Source organism: Dioscorea cayenensis, chromosome 21 (assembly GCF_009730915.1).
Source record: "Dioscorea cayenensis subsp. rotundata cultivar TDr96_F1 chromosome 21, TDr96_F1_v2_PseudoChromosome.rev07_lg8_w22 25.fasta, whole genome shotgun sequence".
Lineage (NCBI taxonomy): Eukaryota > Viridiplantae > Streptophyta > Magnoliopsida > Dioscoreales > Dioscoreaceae > Dioscorea > Dioscorea cayenensis.
In genome coordinates, this window is record NC_052491.1 from 3,663,521 (window position 1) to 3,678,303 (window position 14,783).

Genomic DNA, 14,783 nt, shown 5'->3' on the forward strand with positions numbered 1-14,783 from the left:
CTTTGTCCAAGATCACTAGTGTTTGATAACTTTGTTGTTGATACTGAGTTTTTTTGTTTTCAAGGTAAAGTTGAAGCAATTTTGTTTGTAGGGGAAATGAAGAAACTTGATAGCTTGGAAATTAAATGCCTGTTTGAAAGAAAATAGGCGAAGAAAAATGTCTGTAAAATACTCTGAAAAATAATTAGTTGTAAGGGTCATGGGAGCCATTTCAAATGTTAAAATATAATTATAATTTCATTATCAAAATATTATCGAAAATTCATTATAAATGGGGATTATGAAGCCGGCTTCATTAAAAAAAAAACAAAAAAGAAAATTGCAAATTTTCAGATAAAGGCTTATTGTGATAAATATAAAATAATATTTAAATCCTAAATCAGATTTTAGCATTACAAGATATCCAACTATTATGGTTTCATTTAAAATATAGTTTATCTATTTTGAAAATGGTCCCGGTTAATGAGACTGGGAATAATAATTTACTACTTCTCAAAGTAATTTAAACTAACAATTTAGCGAAATAAAATTTAAATTATTTAAACGTTATAAAAATAAAATTTAGGGGGATTTTTAAAGTAACATTATCATAATAGCTTTTTGAAAAAATATTTATTAAATTTAGATAATGGTTTTTTTTTATTTATTCATCCACCTTATCCTTCATTTTTTACTTGTATAACCATGTCACCTCAACTCCCACATTTCTCTTTGTTTCTAAACCCTCTTTTTCAACCAAAAAAAATAAAATAAAAAGACAAAATAGGGAAATATTGAATACAAGCGAATTTTTAGAATTAATTTGAATTTAAAAAGGATAAAAAAGCTTTCAAGGTCTAAATATGATCACTATCGTTAGCACCCCCTTGCTCCATGGAAAAGTATATATATATATATATACATATTAACAATTTTAATTCATATTTGTTTTCTCTTTATTTTTTTTTTAAATTCCACCCATGCTATTTTAAAATAAATTAAACAAAAAGATTAAAATTATTATATTAAATAAAATTGATGTTTAGTGATAATAATAAATAATAATATAATATGGGTAGTGAACATGTATCTTCATAATATTTTTTAAATTTTATACTTTAAATATATTTTTTATTAAACTTATCAATTTATAATTATCAAATTTCTAAAAATATTAATATAAAAAATAATAGTATAATAAATAAAATAAAAAACCAAAAAAACTGCAACTACTATTTCAAAAATCTCTAAAAAAGATGTGACCGTTCTCTTTCAAGATCATATGCAATTTCTCTCTCTCTCTTTGCTCAGTCTCTTCCAAATTTATGTTTTATCTTGTAAGGACTTATCTTACCTTTTTTTTTATATTTAATTTAAGTTAATTTAATTTGTTGCATTGTTTGATTTTTTTTTTGTGAACAAAATAATATGATATTTATTAAATATTTGTTTTGTTATTTGTTATGAATGTTTGTTATGAAAAATTTATTTTGCAAATTATTGTACATGAGTTGTTTTCTAATTGCATTATTTATTACTTTAGTTTTTCATTGTTAGTTGAGTCAAATGTTATTTATGCACATATGATAAAAATTTTTACACTTAACCCAAAATTCTTAGATATATACATATTTTATATAGATTATTATTATAATCTCAAGTTTGAATTAATGGAATTGTTTAAAATTAATATTTTTTTTAAATTTGAATTCAGCACCTCTTGTTTTTGTTTCTAGTTCAGCCACTGATCGTTAGTGTTTTGAAAGTTAGTTTCATTGTATTGTATTGACAGAAATGTAGCTTGTTTATGCATGATGTTGTTTTATGTTTAATGTAAATGCAGTTATATTTCTCAATTGCATTAAGATATTATTATTATTTTTTGGAAAACAGGTTATGATGATCAAACCTTAAAGCTCTTAATGAAGTTATAAAAATCAAAATATTTTTAATATTAACTCATTTTAATTTTCAACAAGGGTTATAAAAAATAAAAAAATATATATTGGATTTAAGTTCTAAATATACGAATCCGATAGGACATTGAGAGAGAAAAAAAAAAACAATAATATATATATATTTTTTTAAACAACCTTAGAATTTACTATCAAGAAAAATCCTCATCTAATTGGTATGACTAGTATTTTTAAATAATTTCAAATATCAAATTTATAAAATATATATATATATATATATATATATATATATAAAATCCTCATCTTGGAGGTAGTTGTTTTGCGCTAATCATGTAACTTCATGTTGTGTTGAAAAAGCCACTAATGACTTGCTACCCCTGCTTCTTGTCATTGAATTAAAACACATTTTCAATCATGTACACAAACTTGCATTTTAATGTTTAATGGAAGTTATTACATCCAACATATTTCTACTAACATTAAATATCTGCTCACACTCTATTAAAGGCATAAGATAAGCAAAAATATTTTTTTATATCTAATTAAAAAAACTGTGGTATAAATTTTTATTACCTTACCCCCATTTACCACAGTTAGATGAGGTTAAAATTCATATCTATGCTGGTGTTTGCAATGAATTGGACGGTCTATATCTATCTATCTAGCTACATAGTATTTTGTTAAACCAACCACCTCTTTGACCTATTTAGTGATCAGGGAATCAAATCCCATGAAATGTAATTGATTTTTTTTAATAAAATTTTTTTATTTTTTAATCAACCGGCCGGGTTGAACGACTTGGGGCTGGTTACAGATTGCCAGCCCTACTGCCGATCCAACGGGTTTTGCCAGCCAGGTCCAAATGCCAGCTTAAAAAAACACCCTAAACCCTAATGCCATATTTACAGAACTAATGCAAGAACTTCCCAATTTAAAAAAGTTCAGCAGGCCATCGCGCGCGCGCGCACACGTCTAACTGTTAGAAAATATTCATGCGGGCAAATATGTCCACTTTCCTCAATGCAAGGTGCAAGCACGAGCCCTGCACTCATATGATCCTTTAAAATAGAATCAAGATAGAATAACCATGTTTTTAAATGCTCTAAAGATCCTATATATATATATATATATATCCCAGCAATGATAAACTGATCTGAATTCATAAAAATTACATTCCCCAGCTGAAATCTACAACTCTATTTCTCTTTCCTACATGTTTTCACAACAGAAACACAGCCTACCGAACTATATAATGCCAACTGGAGAGAATTATACATCTCATCTCCCAGTTTTGTTTTTCTCAACATTTTCACCTCCAAAGAACACCTAAATGCAAACTTCAAAACCATCGAATGATGATGGCCCCTTCCATCCTCATGTTTCATATCGAACAAAAATGATTTGTTTTCAGGTGTCTAAAATGATTCCATCGCTTTCAGAAGAGAAGTATATATTAGCACAAGAAACAATCTTATGTTGGATGTTGGATCATATATAACCTCTCAACAAAGACTTCTTCCAAAGCTCGGCCGCTTGTTCATTCTCTGACAGATAAAGGTACTCTTTTGCAATCCCTTCAATTATTAGACCTGAAGAACTTGGCAGTGAACAATGTGACTTTTAAGGCCGTTCCGCCCTGCAATGCTTGACCACAAGTTTGTCATGAAGGTCTTAAGTTGGCCTTTCCCAGCAATAGTTACCCAGATAAGAGAACTGTTAGGTCCCACGCCAGCCCCATGATTCAGTATGTCAACAAGACTGATGCTCATATTATTTCGGATAATACAGAGTTTCCCGTTGATTGAAACAAGCGCGGCAGCTTCCAGGGCTCGGGAGCTACCCAGATGGAGTTTGCTATCCACGGATTTGTTCCACGAATCTGTAGCTCCATCGTATACCCTGAGCCTGCAGCCGTCTCTGCAGTCCAGAGCATAAAGTCTCCCATCGAATGAAATGCTTGGATTACGCCATCCTGTAACCAGCCCATCGCTAACAATAGACCAATTATTAGTTGTAGGTGCATACACTTCGCTTGTAACCTGCCGATGAGAATCAAGACCTTTGAGGAACCACTTGCCTTCGTGAACAACACCGATAAAGGGCACCATTGCGGTGCTCATGTCAGCAACCAAACTCCATTTGCCTTTATTGGGATCATATACCTCAACGGAACGCAAAGTTCTTTGAATACCTTCACATTCACCACCAGCAACATAGATACAGTTATTTATAACACATGAACCAAAGAAGTGCCGCTTGCGGAGCATATCTGGAGCACGGTGCCATTTATTTGTCCGGGCATTATAAAAGATGACACGCCTCATAGAGCCTCTCAGCGGATCTTTACCACCAAACAAGTACAGGTTACAACCACTGAGAACAGCACAGCCAAAACCAAGCGCTTCTGAATAATCTCCAGGAATAGGTGGAAGAGGCTGCCAGAGTTGGTAGATAGGGTCAAAAGCATGCCAAGATATCTTCCCATCCCGATCTCTTTTAATGACATAAACCCATTCCTCAGCCATTCCAAGCTTTTGTCTGAGGGAGTAAAAGTAGTTCCCAGACAAAAGGCGATTCCACCTCTTGCAAACCAGTCTAAGGTTTTGGTGCTCAACTCTAGGAACTCGGATTAGGCAAGAAATTGCAAGATCATCTGGAAGACCAGGTAAAAGTGGCGCCTGATTTCTGCTCCTCTCCTTGCGTGAGCTCCGAGACTTTGCTCTGTTGGGTATTATATCAGGCTGGATACATAACTTAGCTCCTGGAACAAATTTTCTAGCACCAACAACGGTTTTCAATCCTGCATCTACCCTACAATAGCATGTTACAGAATCGACCTGCAAATTTACACCATGTAGGTGAAAAGTTAGCAAAGAAAGGAAATAAAAGCAAAAGAGAATAAATTCAGAGAAAAGGATTAAATTTTGAAGGTTACAATCGACTATAGCTACAGCAACACAATGCAAAACACTGTACAAACATACTAAATACATTTAATAGCAAACATCAAAGGCCAAGAGACAGGAACTATTCTTTGGTGACAATTTCTAAGTATTATTAAATTGCTTAATGAATACACAGCAATAACACCAAATCTCCTCAAGTTACACCACATTATTCTACAAGCGAAAATATTAAAATGGCATTTTTAATCAGCAGAAGGGAAGACCTCTCCACATGCAAAAGAATATAAATATATTAAAGAAGCTAAAACTTAAAAGATGCAATAGAATCTAACAGTATTTGCGAAAGCTTGAACAAATTAAAAGGTGTTTAGCAAGCTTATCATTAAAGGCTTGATGTTCCAGTTATTCTTTTGGGGAATCTTATCACTGTTACTACACTAGATAAAGCCATGCATCCCCAAGCACCACATTTTCATCAGGAAAATAAGCTGATTTCAACATCAAACAAGTAAATAATAAATCTCAAATGGCTTAGTACACAGCTAATCAACTAAGCAAACACTTTAGCTGTTCATAGAGCAGCATATGGCAAGACAACAAACTGCTGCTTATGTGCCCGGTAATTGAAATGTTACGATAACCAGATAACATGACAATAAAACTACAGTCGAAGAAAAGTGTTACGAGACTATAAAACTTAAGGCACAAGGGCCAATCAGCCACTTCATCGCCATCAAGAGGAAGTTCAGCCCACGTCTGCATGAAAAGTGAGGTTTTTTTTTTTCTTTTTTGGGGGCAAGGGGTAAATACTCAAACTGATTTTTTTAAAAAGAAGTCCACTGCGCGAACTCCTGTCACTCCCCAAAAAAAGAAAAAACACTCATCGTAAGTCCTTGAGCTTTTGCCCCCCTTGCATTTAGCAAATATTAACATTTAAGCAGATATCCTACCACAATGTGTCCATATTGATGATGACCAACTATTTTTCCTATTCAAGCAGATATCTTAAACCTCCATGCATAACCTTCCCATTAGAATGAGAGAATATGCCTCCAGTATTTTTTGTTTCAAATATAATTTAGTCTAAAGTATTGTGATAATAACATCATTCACAGAGAGAAAAAAAAAAAAACCAACTCATGCTTTTTATACTACTTTTTGCCTTGTATGGTGATTTAGAATCAGGTGATATTACTAAATACAATCCACCAGGATAACAAAAAGGGATATAGTGAAATTTTATGGAAGATTAGAGCAAGTGATTATCCATAGTGGTTGAAGAGCATAAGATATTAAAGACGGGTAGTACACAAGAATATGAATGATCATCTAAATTTTGAGGGAAGCAATAGAATAAAATTGCTCAGGAAAAACAGAAAACGAATTAAAAAAAAATGGAAAAAGAATAGTAAATTTGAGGGGAAAAAAACCAAGGTGATGAGGAGAAACAGAGCTTTACTATGGAAATTTCAGGTAATTTAAAGCTAGGCGTCAGTCCAGAAGAAAGCTAGGTGAAGTGTTTGCAACTATGAAGGGAAATTTAGATGATCGGGTCAGAAGATATGAAAATTCATGATATTAGCATGTTGGAATGGTTATTTGCAAAAACTACTATCTTATGATAGCATAGAAGTTAAACTACCTCAGTTTGATTTGAATTTTTTTTTTTTTTGACAAAACAAATATATGTGCTTTGCTTTCTCTCATTTAAGTAGGACATAAATATAGCAGAGCTCATTTAAAGAAAACAAACCTTCTTCTAACTTCATGTGATTTTTTCAAACATCAGAATTAAATATTTCAATCTAATTCCTCAAAATTATAGATCTAAAGAAAGCTTGATAGAATACTCTGGATTACAACAGAGATATTACCATATTACTTTCACCTATAGAACATCAACAGTTAATAGTTTTCTTCTATTTAGTTATTGTTTTGCATTATTGTTCAATGGGAACATTAGTATCACCAGTTCCACAGAATGTAGTGCTTTGCAATAAGAGGTACATGTTTGCTGATCTTGTTTGCTTTATTGTTTTAATTTTGTGAGATTCTTATGATATGTAGTCAAGTGCTTCCATCAAAGCTTAAATTTATCTTAGGTCAACAAATCAGGAGTTAAATTCAGTGATTTACTATGACTTAAATATTTTGAATCAAGACTTTTTCTTTATTGGTGTCTGCTATGCTGTTATCTTAGATACAATTATGTAATTCTTGATTGGAATTACCAGATTTTATGCACAGGATGAGGTAGTTGGAATAAGTTCAAGTTCAACAGTAAAATCATATATTTGGCAGGCAACAATGAAAAACGTTTAAGATATTTGTTTTGAGGTGGGATAATCACTAAATAGAAAGAGAATCAGGTATTTGCAACCTTATCATGTAGAGTCAATGTAGATCAGTCTTCCATTTCTGTTGCCACGATATTTACAATATTGAAGAATTTATACATGCGTAATGGATTACGTGGTGTTTGAGCACTTTTCATACAAATCTGATGACAAGAACATCGGAGTTACAGTAGCATCTTAAAAGCGGGTATGAAGACTGCGTAATGGATTATGAGGTGGGATAATCACTAAATAGAAAGAGGATGAGGTATATGCAACCTTATCATGTAGAATCAATGTGCATCAGTCTTCCTTTTCTGTTGCCATGATATTTACAATATTGAAGCATTTATACAAGCATAATGGATTACGTGGTGTTTGAGCACTTTTCATACAAATCTGATAACAAGAACATCAGAGTTACAGTAGCATCTTAAAAGCGAGTATGAAGACTGCATAATTCCAGACTTAAAGCTAGGGATTATTTTATAAATGAAACATACAAGTCAAGACATTAACTAAAGTGGTAACATGGTTTGTTCTTCATGAACTTTTGATTAAAACATTGAATGGACCAAAATAGCATCCTCTTGACCACTAACATAAGAAAACTGAGGCAATCTAATTGGGCCTAATGTTTGTTAAGTTCAAAGGCATGACTGTAATTGAAAATATCCCACATGCTAAACATAGGCAAAGTATGATGCCTTTATAAAGAAATTTTAAAAAAATAAGGAAGAAACTTATAAAAAAAATCTTTGGGAGGGTGATTTTGGGATGAAGTTCATATCCTTGGATGATAATGCTTTCCTTTCTATTATTTATTTATTTATTTGGATTGCAATAGTATTTTGAAATTAACTAAAATCTCTGTTTTCAGCCACTGACAATTCCAGGTTAAAAGAAGACTCACTGTGAAGGGCCGAATTGCTGCTATATCATTATAGTCCAAAGAAGACTCACAACGCAAAGGGATGAATTGCCACTATTATCACTAAAGTCCATCAAATGTTGATTAATCTCACTGAAGATGATAGATGCAAACCAATTCTTGGACCTTATAGACTGTCCAAGAGTAAAAATAATGATTCAAAAGGATGACAAGAGAAGGCATTGTTTTGAAGCAGTAAAGTCTTGATTCTGGGGATTTTCAGTATATGTGCAATGGGCAGCTAAGCAGCAACTGAAGCTAGAGTTGTTTTAAGATCTACTTTGATTGAGGCTGAAGTGCAAGGTGCAAGAAGCAGATGCATAGTAGACTTGTATGCAACAAGCGACTGGATTAGCACTGCAACTGTGCATGTGACACAGCTAGCGAAGGATCATTGAAATTATGTAAGCAAGTACTTCATAACTGGAAGGTATTATCATATTGGCACCAATGCCAACTATTGGTAGAGAGCAGAATTGCTTTGAGCCCTCCAATGAACAAAGAGAACTAGAATTGAGAACAAAGATGAGATAATGCAATGCCCAAAATGGGATTTATGGACAAGGAAGAACTCAATGAAGTTGGCCATCAAGTAAATTCTTTTCAATTTTGGCTGTCACTAGTACAGGTTCTGATCATGTAAAAGACCAGTATAAAACAAAATTGAAGAGTTAATTTTAAATAGGCAGCCAGAAGAAATGTTTATAAGGACATTAAGCACTTTATATATCAAATTATGCAGATTATTTTTAGAAGAAAAACTAACCTTATAAGATGTAATCATCAATTACTCTAAGAATACGAAGAAAACAAAACAAACTATAAAGGACAAACGAACACCGATTTTGATGGATAATTTCCAAAATTTGAAAATTAACTCGCCATCCATGGCATTATGACGGAAGAAGAGCAATCCAACTTAACATTAAAATCCATAGAAAAATCAGCCTACATGGTACAAAGTGTAATGAATCCCCCAAAAGTATAAACACTGGTCTTGGATGGTTCCTGGGCTCATAAACAAGAAGGATATTTGTTTGTCATCCCCCAAGAAATTTGATGAAAGAGGAGTTATCTACCTTACACAGGAACTTGTAGAGAGATCATTCAACATTGCCCATGTTGTGAATCCTTCATAAAACTGAAGACTAATGCTTAGTGATTCCTAAGCTTGTAGCCATATAAAGTCAATCATATTCAGGATGGCATGCTAAAAAATGTTTTCGATGGTTTTCCATGTTACCTACGGATGTCACACAAAGATACTCAAATATAAAAAAGTCTCCTTACAGACACTATTAGATTTATTTAATAATAGAATTTTCTCTTTGGTCTTTGGCCCCCTGTTTTCCTAGGAGCCACAGGCTCAAAACTAGTTCGAGATGAGGTATTGGGAGCTCTATAAGATTCAGCAACTGAGGAATACGAGCATCAATAAATTTATAACCACAAACCAATATTTCCATTTCCTTCTTTTGCCTCCAACTAAATCTTCCACAGCCAACAACAATTCAGATGTTCCATGCAATCATTCAAAAACTATAATTTGATCTAACATAGAATGTCCAATATCAACTAAACGATGCCAAAAGTATGATATGCCCTAAATAATGTCATAAGCCCTAAGTGAAAATTTGGTTACCGTATTAGCTCAACAGTCCCATCTCCATTTTATCTACTTTATAAAAATAACCAAAAATATTTCTGCTATTGTCCTTTCCTCTTCCTCTGTTTTTTCTTGGCATCATTCTACAGAGGGCGCTCATTCTTTACTTTTTACTATTTATTACAGCACTGCAAAATTACTTCCACTTAAAATCAGAAAAATACACAAACTGACTAGACAAATTTTTCTACTTCCCAATTTTCATGTCAGCTTAATTCTATTTAACATTCTGATCATGTACTTTAAACATTTCTTGCATCTGTAACTATTCAACAAATAAAGATCCAAATGGAAATATAATCTGAATGCCTGCTTAGAAAACACAATCAAGACTCCTTGTCAAACTAATGCTAAGCAACCCCATAAATTACAATAGGGGACTTAGTTATGTATTGAAAAGGTAACATAATGGGTACAGTATTATTAACACAGCCAAATGTACCATGCTTGAACAAGCATACACCTAGAATCAACTTGATAAAAGGAAATCTATCTATGATAAATGACAAAGATAATCTTACATATGAGGTAATTTCAAAAGAGAAAAAATTCATAAAAAGATGATGCAAAGAAAAAAAAGGCTCAGAGAGAGTTAATTGTGTGAATTGTAAGCAAGTCAATGGTAGCAACACAACCTCTAAACCAAATATCAAAATAAACACCTGAAACAACACCTCCCATAGTTCAGGTTCGATTTTTGTGTCATTGTCTACAAATACTTTAATGTCTATGATATATGTCTTTTACTTTTTATAATTTAGTTAGCTATTGCTGGCAAAATGAAGTCAGCTTTCTATTTCCACAAAATTGTAGCTGATAATTTTGATGCCAAAGCTCTTCATACAGTTTAAATTCCTTAGCATGGAAAATGTGTGCCAAAGGGACGCAAGATGTTGCCACTGCTTTTCTACAGTAGCTACCACAAGCTTTACCCTTTTTGATTTATTACCAATTCTTAACTTGAACTCATTCTATATCAAAACCATTTAAGGCAAAAAATATCTCCTAGACATCATAAATAAAGATACACTACAAAATCAGCTATAGATATAATCAGTTCAATGTTCCATATCAAATTATTTTTTCACAATTAATATAATATACAAAATGGTCACAATAAATTTAATATATTCTTCTTTTTTTTTCCAAAGTCATTGTATCTTAGAAAAAACAGTTGCTTAAATCACAAATAAGAGTAATGATCTAGAATAATAATCCAGGATGTTCATAAAACGTCAATCAGCTAAAACATGCATGATGAGTTAATGGGCTCAACTAAATATCCCAACTTATCCTTGGAAATATGGCTTCCAGCCACACAATTACCACACAATACCTTCTACACTAGACTCGAGCAGAAAAATTAACAGGGGTCAATGAAATTGTCATCTTCCTCTTGGATCCTCAACAACTAATTACATACAGCATGCCACACAAGATATTTAATTTAGTCATCATCAAGAATTTCATCAATTCCTCCCAAAAATAATTACATATCATAAGCTAACAGTGAATATTAGCTCTCAAAGAATTACAATAGGAAAAGTTTGTCTAAAAATCTCAGAATTCCACCATAATGCCCATTGGATACCAATTACAAAATAATGTGAACAACCTTTGCACTGGAAAGAATAATTGGGCACCTATTCTAATTAGCAAAATAGACTTTGCACATGATTACAAATAGAGGGAACTAGGAAATTCTGGTATTCTTTTCCTAAAAGTGAAATTGGAGAGAGTCAAGTCCATATTCAACCAATTCCCCAAAAATAATTAGTGCTACTAGAATATGGTTGCGGATATTAAATATCCACATATCCAAGAGTATCACACGCATTAATTTGGCAAAAATTGATATGTGGGCACATGAATAACATTTCTTTTAGAGGACTAAAGAACACTGTATTAACAAAAAACATTTTGGAGAAATAGGCAACAATGTAGTAGGACACATTGTTTTAGAAAAATTGGGACACATTGTAGCAAAACTCTATGTTTTAACATTCTACTGGAACATATTGCCTTTAAAAACATTATACCACACCGCATTATTTTTAGAGAAACCGATACAATATACTGAAAATTGTGATTTTCACAGGAATAGATCCACATAAAGGGAATTTACATTATATTAAAATTTAAATTAAAGCAAAATAAAATTTCCAAGATCATTACATTAGAAAAAAAAAACCAAGGATTAAAAATATAAGAGAAAATAAGGAAGAATTATTACTTCAAACAAATAAAGAGAAACAATTGATGGGGTTTGAAAAGATAAAGAAAAGATAAGGTAGATTAAAAAAGAAAATTGAGATTGCAAATAAAAGAAAAACTAAGATTTTAAAACCTACATTATCCAAATCCATCTAATAGGGTGTCAAACCTTCTTATCCAAAAAAACAACTAATGTAAGAAAGGTAAGATACGACAAAAACACAAAGAGGAGCACAATTATATTGCTTTGAGATTAGCAAATTACAAGATAAGTTTCAAACTTATTAATTTTGATTTGAATTATACAGTTAAATGTATTGTCCTGTAGTCTCAAAGCAATTGCATAGTGATTGCTAATCTCTTGAAGTTTTTGTCAGGCTAACACTATATTCCCGTATCTGAGGAAAAAATACAAATTTGTCGTATCCGCGTACCACTAGAAATAATTACATCTCAAAACTATGGTTAATAGCTCTCAAAGAATTATGAGAGAAAAATGTCCATCTACAAACCTCTGTATCCCACCATAATGGCCACTGGTTACCAATCAAATGACAAGGTAAGCGCCTTTATTTTACACAGTACAGGGTATTTAACTAACTATTTTAATTATCTAAATAGTGCTTGCACATAATGATTAACTTAAAATCAACAATTCTAGTATTCTCGGACTAAAAGAGAAACTGCATAGAGTGAAGCCCCACACTTTGTTCGCCCGCATGGTTGTGCAATCATGAGGATCTTGGAATTCCAAGGCCACGCCCTCATCCTAATGATCGTAACCAATGATAAAGGCACACAAAACAAAGTACATTTCTACATTTTAAAGGTCAAATATTCCTATTTAACAGCCAAAAATCAAAATGCTCTGCATACGACAAACACAATGCCGAGCAATACAAAAGTGTACATAAGTTAGGGTTCAAAGATTAAAACTTTGTGGAAAAAAGTACCCTAGGTTTTGGCTCACAATCAGACATGACATCAACTAGATATCAGATGGTTAAGAGAAATCTCCAGTCATTCAAGAACACCCTCGAAATTCCCTAATATTCTAGGATCCAGAAACACAAATCAAGAGCAAACAAAACCAAGGGGGAAAAACAGACAAATCAACAGAGAGGAAGAAGAAGAAGAAGATAGCAACAACAACAACAGATCAAGATCCAACATCAAAAAATTGCACAAAAACTAACACGAGAAATCTCACCAGCGGGGCCTGAACGCGAACACCTCTAGGGTTGCTCACCCCACGGCCAGACCCAGCATCCATCCTCCTCCTCGCAGCCCCACCGAACCAGCAGAACCAGAACCAAAAAGCAAAGATGACAACAACCCCCCTGACAACAAAGCTCAATCACCTCCTCCAACGCTCATTCCTCCTCATCCCCTCTCAATCCAGCTCGCAAAACCTACCAGAGATGATCAATCTATCAATGGATAGATCGATCAATCGCATTCCCTCCAAGCAAAGCAAACTAGGGCATCATCCACAGAAGAAGATCTCTAAGGAAGCCCAAGAAGGAAAAAAAAAGTCACAAGAATGGAAGGGAAGGGACATTGTTTCTTGTGATGTATGTGTCTTTGTGGTGGTCTATCATTTAATTATGTTATTTTATGTTTTGGTCAACCCTTTGTAGACTTTAGGACTGACCTAAGTATATAGAGGAGCGGTTGGGTATGGGACCTTCTCTCCCCTCTTTTATCACCACAATTTATTTTTTTGGAATAATAAATAAATATCACATTTAAAAGAAAATAGTTGGATTTCATGTATATTTGCATCAATTTGAGATACAAAGATTTTTTTTTATATATAGTAAGATTTTGAGATTTTTTTTTAAATAGCATTCTTCTTTAAATGTTTACTAAATTAATATTCACCATATTATTCTTTATTGATTTTAAAGCTTTATTTTTTAAGGTGTCGGAGAGACATCAGTTATTATTATTATTATTATTATTATTATTATTATTATTTATTTATTTATTTAAAGCTTTGTTGTTCAATATGGGATTGCAAAACCTTTTATAGCCCATATAATGAAAATTACTTGCTCTAATTCCTGTTAATTCCTTTTGGTAGTTAGGAAATGTATGAATAGTAATTTTTCATTGGAATAGGATTCCTGCCAATGGAGGAATCCCATGTCATCCAACATAGGGTGAATTAGCTTTACTAAATTACTAAATTAGCTTTTTACCCTTGTTATAAAAGTTTAAATTGTTCTTCTTTCCTTGCTCTTAATCTCCATCCGATGCTCTGATCTCATCCCAGCTACTCTCAATCTCTGGATCCATCCCCAATTTGTCAAATTTATCTATGAACTCTTGAGTTTGTCACTAATCTCTCCTTAACCCGTCAAATCCTTCCCTAATATGTCTAAAATTAGGCATCAACTTTGGCAAGATTTAGTTTCAATCTTGTTTGATGCTTTTTCGTGTATTTTTTTATTAGAGATATTTTCGTATTCTTATGTTGTTAAATGCTGTCAATTTTGAATTTAGTGCCAAATGAACATGAGTTTAAGATTATTCATCTTTATTGATGTTATTTCTTGAATAGATTGAGAAAAGCTTATAATTTGATGAATTAGGTTATTTTATTGTTGTTTCTTTTCTGATATTCTCTCCAATGATATCTTATTGTTGTTTTTTTAATTGGATTATGATCCTATTTGCCCATCTATTCTACAGTTGCAAGGTTTCTATGGTTCTTTATGTATATATATATTAGTTGACTAAATTTCTAGGTCTTTCTTTCTAAGGATTATTTTAACCTTTAGTGCATTCTTTAGATTAACTAAGCATGTGTTTTGGATTGTTGATGTTATG

The 14,783-nt window shown here is 32.5% G+C and overlaps 1 protein-coding gene across 1 annotated transcript; it reads right to left on the minus strand.

Moving 5' to 3' along the window:
* Window positions 1–2,993: 2,993 nt before the first annotated feature.
* Window positions 2,994–13,553, minus strand: LOC120252553 (F-box/kelch-repeat protein At1g55270). The gene is made up of 2 exons (XM_039260732.1): window positions 13,159–13,553; window positions 2,994–4,732 (listed from the first exon to the last, which is right to left on the minus strand). Exons 1-2 carry the CDS (start codon window positions 13,219–13,221, stop codon window positions 3,479–3,481), a joined length of 1,317 nt encoding a protein of 438 aa, XP_039116666.1. The 5' UTR covers window positions 13,222–13,553; the 3' UTR covers window positions 2,994–3,478.
* Window positions 13,554–14,783: the final 1,230 nt, after the last annotated feature.

Coding starts and splice junctions, on each gene's coding strand:
- LOC120252553 (XM_039260732.1), bottom strand. CDS start 13,221: ATGGATGCTGGGTCTGGCCGTGGGGTGAGCAACCCTAGAGGTGTTCGC. Junction 4,733..13,158: donor TTCGCGTTCAGGCCCCGCTG/GTGAGATTTCTC, acceptor GTAAATTTGCAG/GTCGATTCTGTAACATGCTA.